Below are 25,286 nucleotides of genomic sequence, written 5' to 3' on the forward strand. Positions count from 1 at the left end.
GAGGAAAGAAGGCAACTTAGGCACCCGTGATATGACTTTGCAGAACCTCTGGCTGTATAGTTTCTGATGAGGCCTGGAGGTTTGGTAGTTGGGCAGCAAGGTGGTCACGAGCCCCTCTCATGATGCTTGCCCGCAGAGATAACCTTTGATCTGTCAGGTGACATTTCTCCCCCTGTGCCTCTCACAGGCTACAGCATCGAGTCCTCTGATTCCCTCCTGAGGGGCCAGCAGGCAACCGGGGGGGGGGGTCTGGGTGGTGGGGCTCTTGGTGCCTACAGAGCTAATAGGTGCCAGAACAATCATCATAATCAAGATTCGGTTCCACTTCTAGTGGCCTGGACACTCAGGTGCCTGCAGGAGCCACCTGCCATGCTCCACTTCTTCCACCAGCACCCCAGGGGTCTACATGGCACTCTGCCAACTAAAGACAGACTCACTTCCAGTTGCCCTGCTGACTTAAGAGCCAAGAAACACTCTGTGTGACTCAAATACCTCCTGTCTCCATCCTTAAAATGCTTATTTGTAAAGAAGTCTGGATTCAGAATGGTTTCTCCCCATTAAAAAAAATGTCATTAAAAAAAAAGAATCCAATGGCAGCAGCTCAGGTCACTGCTGAGGTATAGGTTTGATCCTGGGCCTGGGGCAGTGCATTAAAGGATCCAGAGTTGCTGCACCTGAAGCTCAGATTCAGTCCCTGAACTGGGAACTTCCATATATCATAGGTGTAACCATTAAAAATGATAATAAAATAAATATAAAACAGCATGATCACATCTCCAAGACAAAACATTAAGAAATAATAGCCACAAATGAATCCACACACTATATTTGGGATATAGTACTTAAGTAAATACAACTGCATGACAAAAGGTATAAAGAAAAGTAGAATGGGTAATAAAATATTGAGGAAAATAGATTAAATCCTGTCAGAAAAATGCAATGACTTAAAGATGAAAATGGGCTTCAAAGACACTGCTAATATTCTTTCATCAATTAATTGAGGAGCAAGGGTAAATGATGTTTGCATTATGTATATTTTTGTATATCTTTATTTATAGTTGATTTACAATATTAATTTCACATGTATAACAGTAATCCAATATTTGTATAGATTATACTCCATTTAATGTTATTCTAAAATATTGGCTATATTCCCTGTGCTGTATGCTGCATCACTGTATTTTATTTACTTTATACATAGTAGTTTGTTATGTGTGTGTGTATATATATATTTAATGTCCATATTGTGTATATGTGAATGTGCTTAATGTTTAATATATTCAGTTATATAGTTTAGTAAGCAAATGACTTTTAGCAGATTGAACTTTTGCTGTTTATCTTCTGAGGGAATGTAATATCTTGGGTCTGTTAGCTTTTACCTGTAGGCATTGGAGGGGGGCAGCATTGCTGGACTAGTTTGGGCAGAGGACAGTTTCACTGTTAATGGAGTGCACTACAGTCCCTCCCCTTAATTACCCTTATTTTTTAAGAATAGGATGCTCCTCACACCTATCACTCTCTTAAAAGATAACATACATTGAAAATCTACACATACATATTATAGCTCTACCATACCCAAATTAAAAATGAAAATGGCACATCACTTTATAAAATTAGAATCTCAAGGCCAGCCCCCACTCTGCTAGGGAGAACAGCCAGTAAAGTTAAAATATGTTCATTTTTAGTTAAGAAAATCAATAACAGATGCCAAGATAAATGGAGCATATCAATAGTATGTAAATTTGGACATACATAGTAAACACAGCGCTTCCAAAATATGGCCTCTTGGCAACGTTTTACCTTAAGAAATTTAATTTGTAGTTCCAAATCTAGGCTATTTTTAAAGGATTCAAATGAACTTACATTCAAAAGTAAAGGAATGGGGAAGTTTGCTGGGTAAACATGATTAATGTAGAAAATCTATTCCTGGTGAATAATAGGTAGTAGCAGAAAATGCCACAAAAAGAAGAGTGTTAGAGCTGTCAAGTCTGCAACTGCAGAGGGGAAAATAAAAACTTCTTTACTGTCTAACCATCAGTGAGTGTGTGGAAGCCAGGAGAAATCTGGCTCCTCTTCCAGCTGGAATATATATGAAATTAAAGGAATTAGAAGGCACAGGTTACTGCTCACCAATAGACTTGCATGCAGTACCAATCACGTAAGAAAATGTATAATTGCTCCTACTGGGACACAAAATCATTCCAACCAATATGTTCCTGCTCTCAGATATGTGAATTATGAAGAAATATTGGAGAAGTTAGGCTAGCTCTCATGGGAAATAGAACGGTAGTCACTTAATTGAAGTTTTAAACCCAGCAGGAATCAATAAAATTTTTCCAGATGAACTCCTTATATTTGTAAAATGGAAAACCAGAGGAAATGCTACCAAGATGTTCATTCAAGATTAACCAGTTTATAAATCAAAGGAAGCACATCATATTATTGCCACAGGACCCTTTCTTTTACTAAATCTATTTCTTAATTTTTATTATGCCTCTTTCCTAACAGATTTTAAATCATTTGCTAAGTTACCATATAATATAATTAGGGAATCACCTGAGACAGTTTGAAGTGAATGCATTGCAGTGGATGTTACAAGTCACCGAGAATGAGCTGTTACAGTTGGGCTCTAAATTCAATGTGTAGCTTCATGGCACTAGATTGTGGGCACCTTGATTGCAGAACTAAGGTAACATTCTTTTTTGCATCCCCACTGCCACATGACCTGAACTGAAAATATCTGAGTTAATGAATGAAATTAAATAAAAAATAAGGTATGATAAATTTTATTTATTTTTAAAAATCTTTTTGGCAGCACCTGTGTCAGGTGGGAGTTCCCAGGCCAGGGATCTAACCTGTACCATAGCAGTGACCTGAGCCACAGCAGTGAGAATGCCAGATCCTTAACACTCTGTACCACCTGGAAACTCTGATAAATTTTATTTTAGAATTTTAAAGTAATGCTTGTTCAATAGATATTGAGCATATATTTGTGTGAGACATTCAGTATTGAGCAAGGCAAGATTCCTTTCCTCAGTGAGCTCATGGCTTGGTGAGTCAGAGTTAAGATAATCTCCATACATTGTAAGGAGTTCTAAGAGAGAGCAGTTTCCAATGCTACATACACACATAAAACAGAACCTAACCAAGAGTGGAGACCTAGCAAAAAAGCTTCTTGATGCATTTTGTGTGACAGATAAGTAAAAATTACCAAATTGCAAATAACATCCTGATTAGACAGATGAATACATTCATTTACAAAAGCATTTCTTTACAGAAGCTTATTTTATGAGTGTTTCTACATTTAAAAAATGACAAAATGTTTTCCTAGTTTTTAAATTATGTAAAATAAATAATTTTAATTCACCTTTCTCTATTGAATTCATAACAGTAAAAAGATTTGGGACCATAGTAAAGTTAGCTCTAATTCAAGACATAGATAGGAGTTCTGCTATAGCACAGCAGGTTAAGGATCTGGCATTGTCTCTGCAGCAGCTCAGGTTGCTGCTGAGGCATGGGTTCCATCCCTGGCTTGGTGCAGAGGGTTAAGGATCCAGTTTTGCTACAGCTATGGCATAGATTACTGTTGAAGTTTGGATTCAATCTCTGGCCCAAGAAATTCCATGTGCCATGAGCAGGGCCAAAATAAAAATAAAAAAGACATAGATATACACTGAATTTGTAAAGCAATAAGTACGTGTAAATAAAATTATCTTGAGAGTGTGTTAAATCACCTGAACTGAATGCATGGCCATACTCCTGCCTTTCTTAATTAACATTGTGGGTTTCTTAAGAAATCCAACCCAGTCCTGTTTTCCTCCCATGTGTAAACAGATACATTTGTCTGAGTTTGAACATGAGATGATGCTACTGACTTGGGTTTACAATCATATTTAATAGAAAATAGCTTTTCCTAACTTTTCCTTAATCAAAAGAAGTGCCTTGGTAATGTGCAAAACTCATTCTGTGAAAGTTATAGAGATACTAAAACATCTGGAGGCAGAGCAGTGGTATCTTCTACCACAGGCTCACTCTAAGCTAGAATCTCCTTGAGTAGAAACAGAAGGAATTGCAATTCTTTCCCTACTATTTAAATCTTTCTCTCTCCCTCCTTATCTCCTCCTCCCTCCCCCCACCCCTTCCCTCTGTTGCTGTACCTCTATATGTGTGTGATACAGTAGCTTTTATTGCTGAGGAACAAATTTCCACACACTTTGTGATTTATAACAGCTCCCATTTGTTATTTCATGGCTGTGTAGATCAGAAGCTCAGACAGCTCATTGCTGAATTCTCTGCTCAGGGTCCCATAAACCCAAAATCAGAGTGTGGCAGGGGCAGCATGTTCACTTGGAACTTGGAGTCTTCTTCCAGGCACATGTGGTTTGGCAGAATTCAACTGCTTGCAGAAATTTTTAAATACATTAGTCTAACGAGTTACATTAAAATGCTGTGCAAATAGAAAAAAATTTAAAGTGAATTTCTGTGTTTTACTTCTTCCCTCTAGCCTATTTCCTTGATGAAGTGCAACATTCTTACCTGTTTATACAAGACAAATATAAAGAGTGACTTAATGACTTGTAAAAGTCAGAAATAGAGTTATCTTTGAAAGTCTGTGGAGGGGGAGGGGGTGGGCAGAAAGTTGCAAATGTCAAGAAACCACAGTGTCCCCTAATAGGTATCTAAAGACATTGTGTGGTAGCCACCCATATATGAAATTGGAGCTTCCATATGAAATTGGGGTTCAATATTTTGTTGATAAGTTCATAAGGGAATACTTTGTTAATCACAGAGGAATCTAAAGGAAAGAACAGTTGTTGTTTAAGGTGAAGATACAGAATAAAAACCATGAACATGAGGGACGGGGTTTGTCTTAAAAGGGCAAGAGAAGGGTTGAAATGTGTTGAAAATGGGGAGCTCCCATTGTGGCTGAGCAGATTAAGAAACCGACACAATGTCCATGGGGATGTGGGTTCGATCCTTTGCCTCAGTCAGTGGATTAAGGATCTGGCTTGCTGCAAGCTGCAGCATAGGCCCTAGCTCAGATCCAGTGTTGCCATGCATGGCTGGGACATAGGCTATATCTGCAGCTCCAATTCAGCCCCTAGACTGGGAACTTACATATGTCATGGATGCAGCTGTAAAAAGAAAAGAAAAATGTGGAAAATAGATAAAGGATCCTCCTGCGAGGAAGAAAGAGCTAGGGATGGGTTATAATGGTTCGGCTTAGAATGTTTACTGACATAGACCAGACCATCACCAGTAAATACTGGAAGACCATTGACTTGAGCCATAGGCAAAACATAGAGCCAGCATAATTGTGAGTTCTTGATCCTATGAAATCTCAAGGGGCAACAGAATCAGGCATCCTCAAGGGATAAGAGCAGAAGAATTTCACTTCTCAGGAAGCAAATGTATTTCTGTCATATAAATGATAGAAAATTGTTTTTTTCTAATAAAAATGTAAAGAAGTTAATGACAGGAATCCAATGAATGGAGTTTTCAGTTGAAGCCAGAGAATTAATACTTGTAAAAGTAATATCACAAGCTGCATGAGGAGGTTGAAATTCCAGACACTGACTGAAGTACACAACGTGCATTTGCATGCTTCATCCCCTAAAATGGGTACATTTACACCTCACCCCATGGGATGCAAGTGTTGATCGAGAGAGCTTCCAAATGCAGGGCAAATTCTTCTCCTGGTATTGTTGACTGCTACATTTTTTCTGTATAAAGTTCTTTATTTTCAACCAATTCAATACTCTTTAATGACAACAGGTAACCTAAAGGCATTTATCATATTTGTATAATTTGAGGGTCTATTAGATAATAGCTTACCACTAGAATATTTAAAAAACACTTGGTAACTGTATGTAGGGGGTAGGGGGGTATTATTTTTGAGCATATTTAAAGTTATTTCTATGTATTAATGCACAGATTTATAAGAAAAGAATTAGGTTCCTCTTTGTATTCCTGAAAATTTTCAAGTTTAGCGATTCATTAAGAACATTACAACTAATTCTAATTAAAGCAGTATTAAGGAATGAAATTTGTTTAAATATGCATATCAGTGTATTCTTGCAGTAAAGCTTAACAAAAACATGTCTTTAATGTCGGAATCTGCAAAACACAATTTAATTTTTCCCTAACCTATTTCACTGTGTTGGAATATGAATAATTGAAGCCTAAAAACTTTTTTTTCTGTCTTAGCAAAATATTTCCTTGATGACTTAATTTGCAATAATTAGGAAAGGAAATTATATATATATATATATATATGTATATATATATATATACACACACACATATATATATGTATATATATTTTGTTGTTGAAAGAGTCAATAAGATAGTAATATTTTAATTTGAGGATAAGACAGCATGGCATTTAAAAAGTAAGCCCTCACTTGAATCAAATTAAGCTTGGCAGTGCTATAAGACTTTTTAAGAAATCATAAAGCCCATTGCAACTTTGGAGCACATGATCTTGAAAGACTGGTGGATAAGAAATCTCCCCCAGAGAACAATTTCTGTTGAGTGTTTTAACAAGCTGTGTTATATAGGAGATGACAGAAAAATACCCTATTCAAAATGAATAAAACAGCACATTGAGGTCAGCTGATATTCAAGGTGATAAAACATCACAATATTCATGATAGTTTGGTTTTTTAGCTAAAAGAAAATATTTTCCACATGCACTGATAAAAATCAAATGATTGTTAAGGCATATAACTTGTGACATAAGCTCTGACCATAAACAGTGATTAAGGCAAGAAAGAAAAGAGGCAGTTTCCTTGGAAAATATAAAATAAAATATCTGTTCTTCATTTAGTAAAGAGTCTCAAGAATTTGAAAACCCATATTTTGGTATGGCTGTACTTGTCTCCTAATACTTCCAAAGCATAAATATGAATTATCTCTGAAACAGCAATGTTAAGGATAAAAATAAAGGTCCATAAGAGGGTAGGAATAAGAAAGAGAGCTAAGTATGATAGCCAGCTACCTTTGACACTTGAGGGAGGCATTCCTGAAAAAGTGCTGGATTTAAAAAAAGCTTATCAAAAGTGATTTTATGTAAGAAATAATGGCAAAGGACTTCATTCAGATAACTTTCAAGATGCCAGGCACTACAGCTGACTATGTGCTAGCCTGTGGGCTGTGATGAAGGGTTGCTGGGGTCATCCTTGCATCTGCCTTCTGTCCAAGGAACAACTGGTACTCTGAGCAGAGAGGACCTACTCACAAAACTGCCCCCAGATTCCTTCCATACTCACCTTCTACCTGGAGAATGCTAGTGATTAATAGCAACTTCAGTGGATGGCTTGCACAGACTTTGGCCATCAGAATTTCTCATGAACTAGAATGAGGCTGTGTTGACAAGAGGTAAGAAAATCCTGGGTCTGCTGCTGATGACTGTAAAGAGCTCTTCTAGGCATGAGGTGAAGTGAAGCCATGTAGGTTGTGAAGCTGTATTTTATCATCACTGGTGATGACTAGTTACCATCCCTCAGTGTCGCTTAATACATGTCTTTTGAGATGCAGCCTGTGATTATGGCATTTAAAACACCATTATTCTAAGCAATGTGTGGCAGTGCTATTCTAGCTGGGACCCATCAGTAAGCAACATGGTTAAATCTTACTTTCAAAAGAATACAGAAAATAGTGACAAAGAGATAATCAAATAAACATGCAGTATACAATAAATTCTTTGTAAGGCTATAAAGAAAAATAAAGAAAATTTGATGATAATTACTACATTAGATAAAGCAGTTATGGAAGCCTCATAAGTAACTATTTTATGGGTGATGTAAAAGAAATTCCAAATGCAGAAGTCAGAGTGAGGGGAGGATATAGTAAGTGTGGCTAGAGTCTGTGTTGCCTGGAGAAGAAATCATTTCCCACTAAATCTCTCTCAAATCGGAGTTCCCATCGTGGCGCAGTGGTTAATGAATCCGACTAGGAACCATGAGGTTGCGGGTTCGGTCCCTGCCCTTGCTCAGTGGGTTAACGATCTGGCGTTGCTGTGAGCTGTGGTGTAGGTTGCAGACGCGGCTCGGATCCCGCGTTGCTGTGCCTCTGGTGTAGGCCAGGGGCTACAGCTCCGTTTCGACCCCTAGCCTGGGAACCTCCATATGCCACGGAAGCGGCCCAAAGAAATAGCAAAAAGACAAAATAAATAAATAAATAAATAAATAAAAATAAATCTCTTAAATCCATCTATATTTCTCCAGACTGGTGATGTAATGCCCCAGCACTTCTCAGAGTATATTTTAATCTTGACTCCTCTCCTTTCAATAATGCACACCAATGCTTTTTACAAAATTTTGACTTGTAACTTTGTGCCTTAGCTTATAAAGTTCACTCTGCCTGAACTGTTTTATCCTTCTGTCTTTCCCTTTACATTTGAAAGATTAACTGATGTGTATCTCTTCGCATTTCAATCAGCTGAGCATTTTCACACTTTATTTTTATTTTTATTCTATTTTTTATCACATTTCTCTTACTGTTTTTTCCTCACTACAATTTTTTTTCCTACTGTACAGCATAGCGACCCAGTTGCAATATATTCTTACATTCTTTTTTATCTCATTATCATGCTCTGTCATAAGTGACTACACATAGTTCTCAGTGCTTAACAGCAGGCTCTCTTTACTTTTCTCATCATATTTTTTTTTCTTTTTATCTTTTCTAGGGCCGTACATGGGCATATGGAGATTCCCAGGCTGTAGCTGCCAATTGGAGCTGTAGCTGCCAGCCTACACCACAGCCACAGCAACATGGGATCCAGGCTGCATCTGCGACCCACGTACATCTCACGGCAAGGTCAGATCCTTAACCCACTGTGCAAGGCCAGGGATCAAACCCACAACCTCATGGTTCCTATTTGGATTTGTTAACCACTGAGCCATGACAAGAACTCCCAGATTTGCAGACTTATTGACAATGAACTGTATTGTCATCTTGTTACCCAAGCTGATATGGACCTTATGTTTTCAAAGAAAAAATGCAAAATATACGCAAAATGTTCATAGGTAAAAAAAATTATGAACAATTTTTGGACTGTATTTAGTAAAGCCTTCAAACTTTACTCTGAGAGATTGACTGAAACTACTGTTAAAGCTGTATATGATTTTAGTACTGACTGAGATGACTACCTCATTAATGTAAGGTCACAGTAAGTTCTTTTGGGGAGGGGAGGATGTGTCTGTGTGAGTGTAAAGACCCTCTACCTATCTGGAAATGGGTTATAACCACGAATGCAGAGACATTCTTTAAGGGTGTTTTTGGCCTGTGATCTAATGCCTTTTTGAGAAAGGTATCCATAGATATATTAAAAGTCATAGCTCTGTTGATGTATGTCTTTGCCGCCAATGTTCAGCACCTTGGAGGCACTTCTCCACTTCTCAGTGGGCATCAGGGGTGAGCAGCCTGCTTTGCCTGGATCTTGCTCTCATCAGTTGCAGCAGGACCTCATTTCTGTCTCTCATGGTTGGTTATACTTCACTCTGCCCTGTGATTCCCACAGTCCTCAATGTCCTCACTACTGTCATACTTGGCATATGACTTCTAACCTTCCCCTCTACTCCTCTGGCAAAAAGGCATTAGGTCATGGGCCACTTGTCCTCAGGACTGAGTTTTAACATCTGTCCTGAAGGACTATATTGAGAGAAAACAAGGAGCACTTGGTCCACAAGGGTTTTCTCTTGCTTTCTTCTGAGTCCTAGTAAATACGATAACCGTCATCACAAGCTCCATTTTCGCTTTCTATCATGAAACTTTCCAAGGACTAAAAAATATTAAATGGTTGCATATTAAATAAATAAAACCCTTCTTACTTAAGGTTAATAAACCTTACAATAGAAACGTATTTTTACGATTACTGTCCTTTCATCAAATCTTGAATATCACTAAATCATATTTTTGGAAGGAAATTCCTCATAGCTTATCAGGTTTTCATGCTTTCATTAGAGGAGTTTATTGATGCTTAGTTGGTCCTGTTCCACAAGTCACCTTTCAAAATAATTTACTTTGTTTTGCTTTACAGATTATTTCTGTGGTCTTGTCAAAGGTTTGTAGCAATATATTACTATTATCCATCTCTATGATACCATAATGCATTTTTATAATCAGCATCACTTTCTAAGTAGAAAACTGAACTTTTTGGGTGACTTTCTCTGAAAATTGATTAATATTCTTCAGCTAGGAACATGGCCCTTTTCCAATAGAAACATATTGAGAACTTTAATGGATTTTGAGGAGCATGGTGATGTATCATGGATCATATGTGATTAGAAGCAAAAAGGAAAAGAAACTGTTGATGCCTTGGTTTCTTTAACAGTCCCTTAGTGTTAGCATAAATTCCTACAGACCATCCACTCATCTTTGGCTGTTTTGATAGGATAATCTGAGTATGTTTCCGGATGAAAAAGATACTTTGCTTCCTGGATTGTTCTGTGATAAGCACTCTTAAAGATCATATTCAGTGAATTGCAAAATTCTCAGAAGGAGAAGGTAGATGAAGAAAAGCCACAAAGACATTATAAAAGGTAAGCAAAAGGACAGTGGGCAGATAATAAGAAAGGGGAGTGGAAGGGAAAACAACTGTACAACTTTACCAGCATGATGGGAAAAACCAACAACTAAGGGGTACTTCATGCAGGGCAAAACTACAAAAGTATGCATTTTTAAATTTCTCTTTTTTTTGCCGAAAGATGTGTGTATGTAATTATTATTCTCCATTGAGTGAATATCAGTTGTGTATACAAAATGGCACTGAACTGATTTTCTTTCTTTAGTTCTCCTGACTATCTGGAAGAGAAAAGTTCCATATTCGTTGATTAAGCCATAGACTCTTGAGGTATCAGTTTAATACATTGGTGGAAAAAAGCCCTCAAAATTAGGAAAAGCTTATTGAAATGAAAATTCCTTACTTCAGTCAGTTCATAGATTCAAAAGAGTTTGGGGATGAACTAGGAATTTATCATAAAAACTAGTCTTTCATATCAGAGTCAAAAAACTGGGAATCTAAGTCTCATAGTAATCCCTTTTAGGATTTTGAAAACTGTGACCTGAGGGCCGAATCTGGCCTGTCACCTATTTTTTATTGAAGCTGTATGGTAACTCTCACTTGCACCTTTGTTTACATGTGTCTGTTTCATCTGTGGCTGCCTTGGTGCTACAAATCCAGAGGTTAGTAGCTGTCACAGAGACTGTATGTTCCACAAGGCCAAAACTATTTATTATTTGACCCTATAAATATTTTGTTGACTTCTGTATTTATTTTAAACATACCTATTTTTCCAGGTTCAACTTGAATCTTTCTAAGAATTTTCTTGCCATTTTCCCTGCCCACACTGTCCTCTGTTTCTGTGGATTGTTGTTAAAATTATAGATATATCCATACCATCCACAGCTTAACTAAACTTCAGATAAGTATTTTTTTATTTCATTACTTTATTCTTGGAGTACTTATATTAGAAAACAAAACTTTAAATTCCTTCTCCTTCCCTAGAATATATGAGTTTTACAACCCAGGAATGTCTTGCTCAAGAACCTGGGAGACTTCCTTTCTCAAAGTAATAATTGAGAAAGATAGGGCCCCTTTATCCCAGTCTCTATGCAGAGGTAGACACTAACTCCCATTAGTGCTACTTAGAAGACCACCCTTCAGGCTACGGACCGGGAGTATTTTTCAGTTAGTTCACTCTGTGTTTGCAAATTCACCCCCATCTTTGTTTCAGAGGAGCTGAGTTCAGTCTTTTGCAATAATCTCTCAGTAATCTTGGCCTTCAGAAAATTTTTCTTGCTTTTTTTTTTTTTTGTCTTTTTAGGGCTGTACCCTAGGCTTATAGAAGTTGTAAGGTTAGAGTAGTATTGGGCACAGCTGTGGGCTACAGCCATAGCCATAGCAATGAGGAGCCAAGCTTCCTCTGTGACCTACCCCACTGCTCACAGCAGTGTTGAATCCTTAAGCCACTAAGTGAGGCCAGGGATTGAACCTGCATCCTAATGAATAGTAGCCAGATTGGTTTCCACTGAGCTGCTACAGGAACTCCTATCACAAAGTTTTGGATAAAGTTTTCCTTGCCAATTTAATTCTATCTAGTGCAATACTTTTTTGAAATATCTGTGACTCTTTTCTATCAGATAAATAAAAAAAAATCTTACTCTCAACATCCATAGTGATGGCTGCCTTAGTGAGTTTGGGCTGCTGCAACAGAATACACTGCATGGAGTGGCTAACACAGTAATTATTTGTGTCTCATATTTCTAATAATCAAACATTCCGGATCAGGTGGAACAAAGTCAGGTTCTGGTGATGCCATGTTTCTAATTTACACAGGGTGGGTCATTTTTCTCATGCATCCTCACATGACAACAGAAGAGGGAAAGAGCAGAGCTCTATTCCTCCTAGAGGGACTCCACCCTCATAGACTAATTGCCTCCCAAAGGCCTGAGCTCCTGGTACCATCCCTCTGGAGGTTGGTGTTCCAATATAGGATACAGTATGGGGAAATCACAAAGATGCAATCCACAAGCATAGTAGCTTACGCTATTTATAGTCAGTGGGATTTGGTTAGACTGTTCATGATACTATGCATGTAACAGTGATAGTCTCCAAGTTGGCCTTATTTTATCATTTTTACATCCTTTACCTTTATTCATCATCATAAATAGTCACCAAGTATAAAAAGAGTTGTTGCATCAAAGAAAGGAGGATTTTCAAAAGAAAAGATGTCTCTGGGTCAAAGAAATGCAAATCAGGTTGGCATTTGAATCTATATCAAAACTCAGGTAATTCTCCACTGCTAAAATCAACAATAGGACATTTACAGATTTCTTTTAATCACAAACTCATTTAATGTGTGTTAACTAACATTTACTGAGTGTGGCACTCTTTCCCAGCAAACACCTACAAGTTCATTATTGGATAAAGAGGCACATTGGCAACCTAATCTGTTTAAATGGATGAATTATTGGTGCCCCATCACTATCACATCCAAAATGTTCTGAGATTTTTATTTGAGATGTAAATAACCACATGTGCTTTACAACACATTTTATGAATGGACTGGGATATTTCTGGCTGTACATAACTTCTGGGGGAAACGTCGTATCCTCTTCCTAAAAAATTGATTGGTCTCCTTTGACATGCATCTTTAGAAATACAATTGCTTAACAGAAAAATTTGTCTTGAAACATCTCTGCTTATTTTCCTAATTAGTAAAAGCTTTTCTTTTTTTTTTTTTTTTTGGTCTTTTTGCTATTTCTTGGGCCACTCCTGCGGCATATGGAGGTTCCCAGGCTAGGGGTTGAATCGGAGCTGTAGCCACCGGCCTACGCCAGAGCCACAGCAACTCGGGATCCGAGCCGCGTCTGCAACCTACACCACAGCTCACAGCAACGACGGATCGTTAACCCACTGAGCAAGGGCAGGGACCGAACCCGCAACCTCATGGTTCCTAGTCAGATTCGTTAACCACTGCGCCACCACGGGAACTCCATTTTTTTTTTTTTTTTTTTTTTTTTACTAAAGCTTTTCTTAAAGGTGTATTTAACCCTTCATATGAATAATGGTCACAATGTTCTTCCTCCTTTTCTTTCTGGATTTTTTTTTTTGGCAAATGAAAAGAGTTTTCTCATAAGTACAAGTAACTGTAGTAAATGAAAAAAATGTGATAAATTGGAAAGTTACTTGTAATACACACCAAAATTATAAGTTTTTGTGAGGAGAAAATGTGTATTGATAGGATGCTACAGAATAGCAGTTGACATGAAACATGAAAACATTAACTTTGGTTATAAGAAGCTCAAATCTCACATTTTGAAATGGTTGTATCTGTCAATGTCCAGTGACTCAGGAAGAGAAGAAATGGAGGGGCATGATAAGTTAAACAGTAATGGGACTTCTTTAAATTCTCCACATGCTGGCTTTTTGCCTCTTCACCCTGCAAGGTTCACTCTCAACTCCTCCTGGGGGACAGGTCATTCTCTCTCATAGAAAATTATTTTCTTAATCAGAGAGTTATGTGGGAGCCTGAGATTCAATTTTGGAAATAAAATGTTTCCTCTGAAAAGCCAAACTTGTCCTTGGAAACATACTTTCTGGTAGCTGTCCCTAGACCCATCCTGGGCAGGGTTGACTTGCCTCTGTAAGTTCTATTATGACACATCAGCATGGTAATGTGATTATGCACTTCTTGCCTCATGGTCAGACTCTCACTCTGTGGACTTAGCATTTGCTGTCTGCCCACAAGTGTGAATCTCTGACTTAAATTTCACAATTTAGGAGAAGGAATTTTCAATCGCTGTCCCATAGGTAAGTTTACATGGATTCTCTAATTTGTGTTCCTTCAAATGGGCTTGCTAATTTTGCTGATTTTCCTCATCTTTTATTTTTTTTCTCTTTTCTATCAGTCTAAACTATCTATAGAGTTATAAGTGTAACTTCCAGTTTTGTTGTATTAATTCCTATGTCTGATACACCAGCCTGAAATGTTTTCCTGAATGTAGAGAGCCATATTATTTCCTAATGCCAATTTTGTACACACTCAACCAGAGAAAAGACAAAGGGAATGCACCCACACTGCTTCCACTGAAGCAGGTAAAACGGGATGCCTCCCCAGGAATGGATATTCCAGGAGGAACAGGGATTACAACTCAGCTCTTCTGAATGTAGCTGTCAAAATCTGAAGCCAAATAGTGGGGGGGTCTACATACAGAGAGTGTTATAAAGCAAGGAAACTGGGATTTACTGGCAGGATTCCCATGGATTGACGTGGACAGGATCACGGGCTCTTTGGGTGTTGCCAGGGTGTTTGATGAGAAGGAACAGTGCAATTGCTGAGTGGAATGAACATTTGGTCAGTGATGGAAGGAGGGTCAGTCTGGAGATCCTCAAGGAGCAATCTGAGAGGCATTTCCAGCCTCTTGAGCATGGATGTGGCTTTCAAATGAATGTGGGACACTGTTTATTTCCTCTACAAGGGTCTAGAGATGGATGAGGAGATGATAGAGCAGAATTTTGGTGAGGACCTGAGCCCTGCCCATCCTTAGCCAGCCCTTTGTCCAGGCTGCCCAGATGGATGCTGAGATCAACTCTCAGGGAGAACCTGAGCACCTCAGACTTACTCTTGACTCAGCCTCCAGGATTGGTCCAATGAAAGGGAGCTGGTTCTTGGCAGAGCCGTCATGTGGAGTTTGTTTTGAATGTTTGGAGCTCTGGGTCAAGTGGTCATTGGGAAGCTCCTCTGGACAAAGACAGCTGACAAGAAGAAGATCCTGGGAGAACAAGAGCAACTAGAATCCCCAGGTCCTTCAGACCTTCACAAGGGCTTTGTTTGGAAGAAATATTTATATTGTGGTTCACTAGGTGAAAGATGGGATCAAAGGTGGAGTGAGGGTGTGGGGTCTTCTCTAAGCTCAGGCAATTCCTCCGGGACATCAGAACTAACCTACAGAAACCATGGGGCAGGAGGGATTGCAATTGAAAGGAGCTACTGATTCAGGTGTCCAGGACACGATCTCAGAACCCTGGGCAGGGATTTCTGTTCTCCAGCAACCAGCTCCATTCCTGCCACATATCTTTCACTCAACGTTGTTGTGACTCTTGGAAAGTCACTTCATCACTCTACATGTCAGTGCCCCCCACTGTACTCTATGGGTTATAGCCCCTGTTTGCACTTCCTCCCATACAACTGGACTGGGTATCAGAGAAGATGAAAATAGATACTGTCCATGAGCTGGGAAGCATTGGTCCCATGAAGATGCTGGAGAGTAAGCTTCCACCCTTCCTAACTTGGAGCATCCATTTATCCTCTTTGGCTTCAACAACCACTGAATGTATAGCTTATTCTTGCCATCACTCAAGGCTGAACACATACTGAGCACTGATGAAGCACCCGTCTGTCCTTTTTCTAAACTGTTACCCATACTTCCTGAAGTCGTCCTCATAACATAATACTAAAAGTTGGCTAGATTATAATTTCTATATCTTAGAACAGGGCATCGAGGTACTTAGGGATCTACAACCCTTTCCCAGGTTCATGATTCTTCTAAATATGTTTGAACCAGACCATTAGGCACAATCACTGTGCTTTCCTGTGTTTCTAGAACGTCTTAGTTAAACAAAGTTATTTGTTCAATAAAACCTGTCTATTAGTTGTTTTAAACTGCTCAATCTTCTATGTCTGTTCTGATCCAGGCAGCTCTCCTGGGCAGCTAGCAAGCCTGGGGACTGAAAGATTAAATGGAATAAATGAGTACTAATTTCCCTATGATTTTCTGACAGCAAGTTGTTAACAGTTCTCTCTGTGGTAATGCATTTTGTAGGATCCTGCTTCCAGATTAGAAGTAGCTGGGCTCTGAGGTCACAAAAATCTACCTCTGGCTGTGTGAAAAACTTATGTTGCTGTCACCACAAACAGATGACTCACACTCCACATGAGTCTGATGAATGTACTGTGGAGAATTTTTCATTCAGTTCTTGAAAGAATAATTTTACTTTAGTGTCCTCTATATAAGGAAGAACCATTACATATTATGTGATGTCCCTTTTTTTTTTCCTGTGATTCCAAATTGAAAGATATTTAGTCAGTGGTCATGTTATAGCTATGGAAATAAAAATACATTGAAATCTCAATGGCTGGTTGAAGTTTAAGAGGGAAGATGGTCTCTGTCTAGGGTATAGATATTAGCTGGTTTTTGGACATTAGCTGATAGGCCTCCATCAGTGAAACCATGTTTCCAGATTTCTTTCAATTATTGGACATTGTTTAGAACTGGGTTATATCAACAAAGAAGTCAAAGAGATGACACAGACAGTTCTTGAATCCCATCACTCCAGGTTCAGCCATGGATAACATATAACATGCTTTTGGTACCTTTATTACAATTAGTGAGACAATATGGATACATATTTATTAATGTAAAGTCTGTAGTTTGCTTTAAGATTCATACTTGGTGCTCTTATAAGCTCTGCTTTTTGACAAATGCACACCTTTACCTGTCACCATTATACCACAGAGAAATCTATACCCTAATGCTCCCTGGCATATTTCTCCCAAGAGTCAAAAGATGGGCAGTAACCAAAGGGTGTGAATAATGTGATGATGAATGGGAATACTGGAAAAATGAAACGGGAAGTATAACACAAAATGGAATAGTCTTCAGCCACAGAGTGGAGTTAAAGCTTGAAATATACTAGAGTATAGGTGGACCAAATAATACAAAAATCTATTGTCGTGAGAGAAGTAAGGCAGGTGCACAAGACAAATATCATGTAATACTAATTGTATAGGCAAATTCATATAGCAGAAGTAGAAATTACCAAGGCCTGGTGGCAAGGGGAAGGTGAATTGTGACCTAATATGTATAGAGGTCATGTTGATTATGATGACAAAGATGTGGGTATAGCTAGCATTGATGGGTTCCAATCAATGTGGGAGTAAAAAATGCTATGGAACTGTTTACTTAAAAATTATGCAAAGGGTACATATTATATCTGTGTCATCACACTAAAGGAAGTAAAAAATCATCAAGCAGAAGAGATGCTGAGCAGAAGCAAGGCATGTGAATATGTGGGAGATAAAATGGTCTCATAACATTTCAAGCAGTAGCAGGAATTGCCATGGGATTTAAAATGGGCTGGAGGAGTCATTGGACACTGTCCTTGAAACATAGCATGACTTATTTTTGTTTTGTTATGTTTTTACAGCCACACCTGTGGCATATGGAAGTTCCTGGGCTAGGGATTGACTCAGAGCTGTACCCCAGCCATGGCAACACCAGATCCAAGCCACATCTGCACACTTTACTGCATCATGCAGTAAAGCTGTACCCTTTACCCTCTGGGGGAGGCTTGGTGTTGAACTTGCATCCTCACAGAGACAACACTGGATCCTTTCACCTGCTGAGCCACTCACAGCAGGAACTCCCCAAAGCATGAATTTTTAATTCACCCTTTTTTCAAATTCCCTAAGTTGTATTGATGAGGTTGGCTTTAGCTAGCAAGCTTAAGCCTCCCTTCCTCCATTTTTCAGTGGACCTCTCCTTTGCCATCCTCAGTCCACCAAAGAGGTGGGCTAATAGCATGAGGGCCCATGCTTATTTGTCACCCACCTTGCCTTTACACACTACCTTCAACATCACTGCTTGAATAACTCCTGACCAGCATCAACAATAACCATGACCTTTATTCTGTGTCCTCCTAGAAGATCCTGAGGACCTGGGGGAGGAGTGGTCCAGCCTCAGGTCAGTCGTGGCAGCTCCTTCTGCCACCATGGTAAGTGATGTTTATTTATCTGATTAAAAAAAAACATAGCTTCATTTCCTGCTTTTCAAACTAATTCAAATACAAAAGTCTACAGTGTTCTGAGCAGTGGATGTATACAGTTTTCCTGGCTTGGATGACTCTTAATTGTGTCTCTGTCCAAATGGATGATTCAGATGGACATTTTAAAAATGACAGCATCAGTTACAAAATATGTGTTTGGTTGGGAGCATTTTCTCAGAGAATAGGCCTAATAACAATAGGGTTTTGTAATTTTTGGTCAAAATCGAGATCTTCCAGGAAAAGTTGAAGCATTTCTCACAGACAACCTCTTTAGATTCCTTGGGAACATGGGCTCAGAGACAATTTCCCATTTGGTTTTGTGTGGACAGACAGTGAAAAACCTTGTGTCCATAGAGCATGAAGCTTAGATTCTCACCATGTCTTCTTTTCTCTAGGTCCTTGTTGATGAGGTAACTGATAAAAACGATACTTATACAGAAATTATCACTCCAGTGACGAACAATCAGGATGAAGAAGAAGAAGGTGGGTCTTCCTTGCTGACATTGGTTGGAGAGCAGCCAGACCCGGGGTTCCTTTTGAAAAGAGGATTGGGGGTGTAGAGCATGTAGCTCTTTCCCAGTCATAGTGATGCCCAAGTCATACATGCCCTGGATGCAAGTCTATCATGTAGATTGTGCTTTCTGGTAAGATATGAGACACGGGAAGCAAGGTCCATATGTGAGCACATGTGGTATGAGTATATGTTCCCTCAGGACCTATTGCCTGGTTTGATTGGCAAATGTCTAGTGACTCAGGAAGAGTAGAAATGGAGGGGTAGTTCTTCCTTAAATTCTCCACATGCTGGCTTTTTTTGCCTCATCACCCTGTAAGGTTCACTCTCAACTCCTCCTGGGGGACAAGTCGTTCTCTCTCATAGAAAATTATTTTCTTAGTCAGAGGGTTCTGTGGGAGCCTGAGATTCCGTTTCGGAAATGACAAGGCTCCTCTGAAAAGCCAAGCTTGTCCATGGAAACTCGCTTTCTGCCGGCAGCAGTTGGACCCATCCTGTGCAGGGGTTGACTTCCCTCTGAAAGTGGTACGATGACACGTCACCATGGTACTGTGCGTATGCACTTCTTGCCTCATGGTCAGGCTGTCGCTCTGTGGCCTGAGAGGTTTGTATGTGGTGGCCAGTGTGACGCTCTCACTTCAGGGCTCATGCTTTAGGAATGGGCAATCTCAATCACTGTTGCTAAGGTAAGTTTACATTGCTCCCCCGAGTGGCTGTTCCTTCAGATGGGCTCGCTCACTTTGTCTCCTGCATTTTTTCTTGTTGTGTTTTTCTTCTCATTTCTACCCCTCTGAGCTATCTCTAGAGTTATGCGTATAACTTCCGGGTTCGTTGTATTAATTAATATGTCTGGTCCACCTGCCTCAGATTCATCACTCTCTGTCATTGTTGTGACGCTTGGACTGTCACTTGGTTACTCCTCATGTGGGTCCTGTTTGCACTTCCTCACCTGCAACAGGACTGAGTATCAGAGGAGATGAAAATAGGTACTGTCCGTGAGCTGCGAGGCATCGTTCCCATGAAGATGCTGGGGAAGAAGCTTCCACCCTTCCCGACTTGAGGCATCCATTTACCCCCTCTGGTTTTCAGCCACCACTGAATGTCTAGCTTACTCTTGCCATCACTCAAGGCTGAACACATACGGAGCATTGACGAGGCCCCCGTCCTTCCTTTTTCTAAAATGTTACCCGTACTTCATGAAGTCGTCCTCATAACATCATACTAAAAGTCAGCCTTCTAGAATACCATTTCCACCTGGTAGAACAGGGCATCGAGGCCCTTAGGGATCTACAACCCTTTCCCCAGGTTCATGATTCTTCTGAATGTGTTTGAGCCAGACCATCAGGCACGATCACTCTTACTCTGCTGTGTTTCTAGAAGGTCTCAGTCAAACAAAGGTGTTTGTTCAAACACCCTGTCTGTTGGTTGTTTTAAAACTGCATGATCCTTCTAAGTCTGACCTTGATCCAGGCAGCACTCCTGGGCAGCTGGTGAGCCAGGGGACCAAAAGATTAAATGGAATAAATGAGTGCGAATTTCCCTACGGTCTTCTGACAGCAAGATGTCAGCAGTCCTCCCTGTTGTGATAGATTGCATAGGATGCTGCTTCCGGATCCAAAGAAACAACCGACAGACATCACAAAGATCCACCTCTGGCCACATCAGAAAGTTATGCTCCTGGCGCCACCAGCGAGTGCAACCCGCCAATGGGCCGGGGACAGGTACGTGGAGATTTTCTCCTTCGGTGCATGCAAGAATAATTTTTCGTTAGGGTCCCCTGTATACGAATGAACTAGGAAGTATTTTGTGGTATCCTTTGTGCGTGCGTGCGTGCGTGCATGCGTGTGTGCGTGTCCAAGTTGAAACACACTTAGTCAGGTGGTAGTGTTTACACCTGTGGAATTAAAACGACTTTGAAATCTCAACAGCCGGTTGATGTTGGAGGGTGAAGATGATCTCTAGCCAGGGTGTCGATGATGGCTGGCTTTTGGACATTAGCTGCTGTGTCTCCCTCAGGGAAGCCGTGTTTCCAGGTGTCTTTAAATTACTAGACATTGTTTCGACCTGGATTATGTGGACAAGGAAGTCCAACAGATGACACAGACGGTTCCCGAATCCCACCGCTCCAGGTCCAGCCCTTGACAATGTATAACATGCTGGTGGGACCTTTATTCCAATTAGCGGAACACTAATAGTTTGCCTTAGGAGTCATACTTGGTGCTCTTACAAGCTCTGCCCTTTGACAGATGTGCAGTGTGATTTCTCACCATTATAGCACAGAGAAATCCATACCCGAATGCTCCCTGGCCTGTTTCTCCCAGGAGTCCAAAGATGGGCATTATGCAAAAGGCCTTGATGAATGTGATGATGAATGAGAGGACTGGCAAAATGAAATGCAAAAGAAACTCCGAATGAGCTACTCTTTAGCCGCAGAGTGGAGTTAAAGCTGGAAATACGTTAGGGTACGGGTGGACCAAACACTACAAAAATCTATTGTGGTGAGTGAAATAAGGCAGGTGCACAGCAAGACGGATACCGTGTAATACTACTTGTGTAGGCACATTCATATAGCAGAAGCAGGAATTACCAAGGCCTGGTGGCCAGGGGAAGGTGAGTGGTGATGGGTCATGCTGGGTAGGATGACAAAGGTGGGGGTGTAGGTAGTATTGATGGGTAGAAAGGCGTGTGGAAGTCAAAAAGGCTACGGAACTGTATAGTTAGCAGTTACGCAAAGGATAAATACTATACCTGTGCCATCACCCTATGCTGAGCAGAAGCAGGGCATGTGACCATGTGGAGATGAAAAATGGTCTTGGAACATTCCAAGAAGTAGTGGGAGTCGCCACGGGATTTAAAATAGGCTGGAGGAGTCATTGGACTCTGTCCTTGAAACATGGCATGACTTGTTTTTGTTTTGTTATGTGTGTGTGGCCACACCTGTGGCATATGGAAGTTCCCAGGGGAGGGGTTCACCCAGAGCTGTACCCCAGCCATGGCACCACCGGATCCAGGCCACATGTGCACACTACGCCGCAGCATGCAGCAACCCTGGATCCTTAGGCCCCTGAGGGAAGCTAGGGAGCGACCCTGCCTCCTCACAGAGACAGCTTCGGGTCCTTAATGCATGGAGCCACAGCGGGAGGTTCCCCAGAACATGAATTTGGAATTTACCTCTTTTCAAATTGCCTACATTGAATTGAGTATGTTGGCTTTGGCTAGGAAGCTTAAAGCTCCCCTTCTCATTATGCCAAGGAACCTCCCCTTGGCCAGCCTCGTCCCACCGGAGTGGTCAGCCAACAGCATGTGTGCCCATGCTTAAAAAATCACCCACATCCTTCCCCTCCCTCCCTGTGTTCACACACCACTCCCCAACAATGCTGCCTGAATAGTTCCTGAGCAGCGTCACCAATATCATGACCCTTCCATCTGTGTCCTCCTAGAAGAAATCCCGGACTTCCATGAAAGGCTGCCCAGCACCACGGGAGGAATAGAGGCTCCAAGTGGCTGCACAGTAAGTGCCTTTTCTTGTCTGAGATAAAAGCATAACTTCATTTCCTCAGTTTTTCTTTTGTCTTCTCTCTCTCCCTCTCCCTCTCCCTCTCTCTCTCTCTCTCGTTTTGGTTTTGGTTTTGGTTTTGGTTTTGAACAGCTGCACCTGCTGCACATGGAGTTTCCCAGGCTAGGGGTCTAATCAGAACTACAGCTGCCGGCATATACCACAGCCACAGCAAGTCACGATGTGAGCCGAGTCGGTGACCTACAGCACAGCGCATGGCAACACCAGATCCTTAACCCACTGAGCGAGTCCGGGGATCAAACCCGCAACCTCATGCTTTCTAGTCAGTTTTGGTTCCACCGTGCCACAACGGGAACTCCAATTTCCTCCTTTTGTCTGTCAGTTTCAACTATGCAAGTCTACACTGTTCAAATCAGTGGAGACCTACATTTTTCCTGGGTTGGACGAGTGTTGACTGAATGTCTCTCCCGATGCATGACTGATTGAAAAATTGACAGCAGCCTCTAGAAACTGGAAGTGCGGCTGAGAGCAATGTTACCAGCAGAGGACTGCCCTCCTTGCAAGAGAATTTGGTGGGTTTTGGTCAAAGTACACATAAGAATTCCTACAGGAAGATTTGAAGCCTTTGTCCAGGATGACCTCTGTGTTTTCTTTGGGACCATGGACTCGAGGAGTGTTTCCCTTTTGGGTTTTGCTGGGCAGAAAGACCGTGAAAATTCTCATGTCCATAGAGACCAGGAAGCTTAGAGTCTCACACTGTTTTCTTGCACTAGATGCTGGCCGATGACACAACTAATAATAATGGCATGGCTTTGGAGAGCAGCACTCCAGTGACAAACAATCGGGGTGAAGAAGAAAAAGGTGGGTCTTCCTTGCGGGCATTGGTTGGAGAGCAGCCAGATCCTGGGTTCCTTTTGGAAAGGGGGTAGTCTGGGATGTGGAGCAGGCAGCTCTTTCCCAGTCATAGTGATGCCCTGGTGGCACCTGCCCTGGACACAAGTCTCTTGTGTTGATTCCTTGGGTTGTGACACATTCCGAGGGACAGGGAGTGAGGTCCATGTGTGAGCACAGGTGGTGTAAGTATCTGTTTCCTCATGAGCTCTCTCCTATTTATACAGAAAATACACCGCTCAACGTTCCTTAAGAAACATCCCATCACCTCTGCGTACCACCCCTATAGGCATGCATTCGCCCCTCACCACCGCGGTCCCCACGTTGGCTTAATTTTCCCGTTGCTCAGGTGGAGATGGTGCAGAGAGAGTTGGCCCAAGCTCTTGACCTCCTACGTGGGAAAGCCAAAGTGGGACCCAGGCTGGGTTCCCTATGGGGATGCTCTGGACCCCTGACCTGCACCTCTCCCTCAGCCAGGACTTGGTCGTTCGTGGGGAGCACGGGGCAGGGAGGGTCCCTGCTCCGTGTCTATGCCCGGGAATACCAGGGTCTCCAGAGGTCCTGTCGATGCTGTGCATTTTAAAAGGTCCCTGTCAGTGCTGCGGTCATTGCTTCAACATGGCCAAAGCAGATGGGAATCGGCGAGGCGTATTCTTGTATTGGACAGGGTCACTGTCATTCTTACATTTGGCCACCCTAGGTAGCACACACCCAGGCGATCTTGCAAGTAAGAGCTCAGAGTGCACCCTCATCCTTAGCCTGGTGTCCGGCACCATTGTACAAACTCACTGCCCATCTGGGTGAGAAGGACTCCGTGCTCCCTCTGTGTTTCTCTCCATGAAGTAAGTCCCTCTTGTTGTAAGGTTCTTGGGAGGGCAGACATCCTTTTGCTCAGGGCCCATGCACAAAATGAAGCCTGCAGAACAACTGTCATGTGATGGATAGTGGCTGTTATTAATGGTTGGATTTCAGTATTGTCATGTGTTCTATTTTTGGTTTTAAGATCAACGTTTTGGGTTTAAGATCCTTTCAACAGCATACTTTTCCTAGAATTATCCCTCCAGGAAAGTTCTAAGTTTTTTTTAATGATTTTAATTTTTCCCTTTACACTCGGTTTAAATTTTTCTGTTAATTTCTGCTGTGCAGGAAAGTGATCCTGTCGCACACGCGTGCGCACACGCACACAGACACACACATATACGTGCTTACATTTTCTCCCACTATCCTCTATCACGTTCCTTCGTGAGTGGCTGGATATTGTATCCCTGTGCGATCCAGTGGGCTCTCATTGCATAGCCAGTCCAGATGCAATTGTTTGCATCCCTTAAGCCCAGAGTCCCAGTGCATCCCACTTCCTCCCTGACCCCATTGGCAAGCACAAGTCTCTTCTCCGAGTCCTTGAGTTTCTGTTCCGTGGAAAGGATCATTTGTGCTGTGTTTTAGAGTCCAGATATAAGTGACACCATGTGGGGTTGGTGTTTCTCTTTCTGAGGGGCTTTGCTTAGGATGAGCGCCTCTAGTTCCATCCACTTTGCTGCAAATGGCACTATTCCTTCCTTTCATGGCTGAGGAGTACCGCATTGTGTATATATCCCACCTCTTGTTGACCCATTCATCTGTCGGTGGACGTTTAGGTGGTTTCCACGTCTTGGCTAGTGTGAGGAGTGCCGCACTGGACACTCGGCGCTGTCGTCAACGTCCATGGGTGCATGTGTCTTGTTCAAGGCAAGTCTTGTCCCCACATACGCCCAAGAGTGGGATTTCTGGGCCACATGCTAGTTCTACATTTAGTTTTCCGAGGTCCCTGCATGGTGTTTTCCATAGCGGCTGTGCCAAGTTACATTCCTACCAACAGGGTGGGAGGGTACCCTCTTCTCCACACCCTCTCCAGCATTTGTAATTTCTAGACTTACTAATGATGGCCCTTCTGACAGGTGCGAGGTGGTACTTCTTAGCAGCTTGGATTTGCCTTGTTCTAATCATTCATGGTGTTGACCATGTTTTCGTGTGCCTGTTGGTCATCTTCCTTGGGTAAC

The 25,286-nt window shown here is 41.3% G+C and overlaps 1 protein-coding gene across 5 annotated transcripts in view; it reads left to right on the forward strand.

The window, feature by feature from the left end:
- LOC125127362 (uncharacterized) overlaps window positions 1–25,286 on the forward strand; it is a 148,260-nt gene that overhangs the window by 75,151 nt on the left and 47,823 nt on the right. For all 5 annotated transcript variants that reach the window (XR_007134922.1, XM_047780269.1, XM_047780270.1 and 2 more), the window contains exons 3-8: window positions 10,397–10,544; window positions 18,210–18,280; window positions 18,727–18,814; window positions 20,432–20,563; window positions 22,283–22,353; window positions 23,133–23,220. Coding sequence is in view for 4 of the 5 variants with exons in the window: in XM_047780269.1 (XP_047636225.1) it covers window positions 10,514–10,544; window positions 18,210–18,280; window positions 18,727–18,814; window positions 20,432–20,563; window positions 22,283–22,353; window positions 23,133–23,220 (481 nt within the window). In the remaining variant the exon portion in view is untranslated. The remainder of the gene's footprint in view (window positions 1–10,396; window positions 10,545–18,209; window positions 18,281–18,726; window positions 18,815–20,431; window positions 20,564–22,282; window positions 22,354–23,132; window positions 23,221–25,286) is intronic.

This window comes from Phacochoerus africanus, chromosome 5 (assembly GCF_016906955.1).
Source record: "Phacochoerus africanus isolate WHEZ1 chromosome 5, ROS_Pafr_v1, whole genome shotgun sequence".
NCBI lineage: Eukaryota > Metazoa > Chordata > Mammalia > Artiodactyla > Suidae > Phacochoerus > Phacochoerus africanus.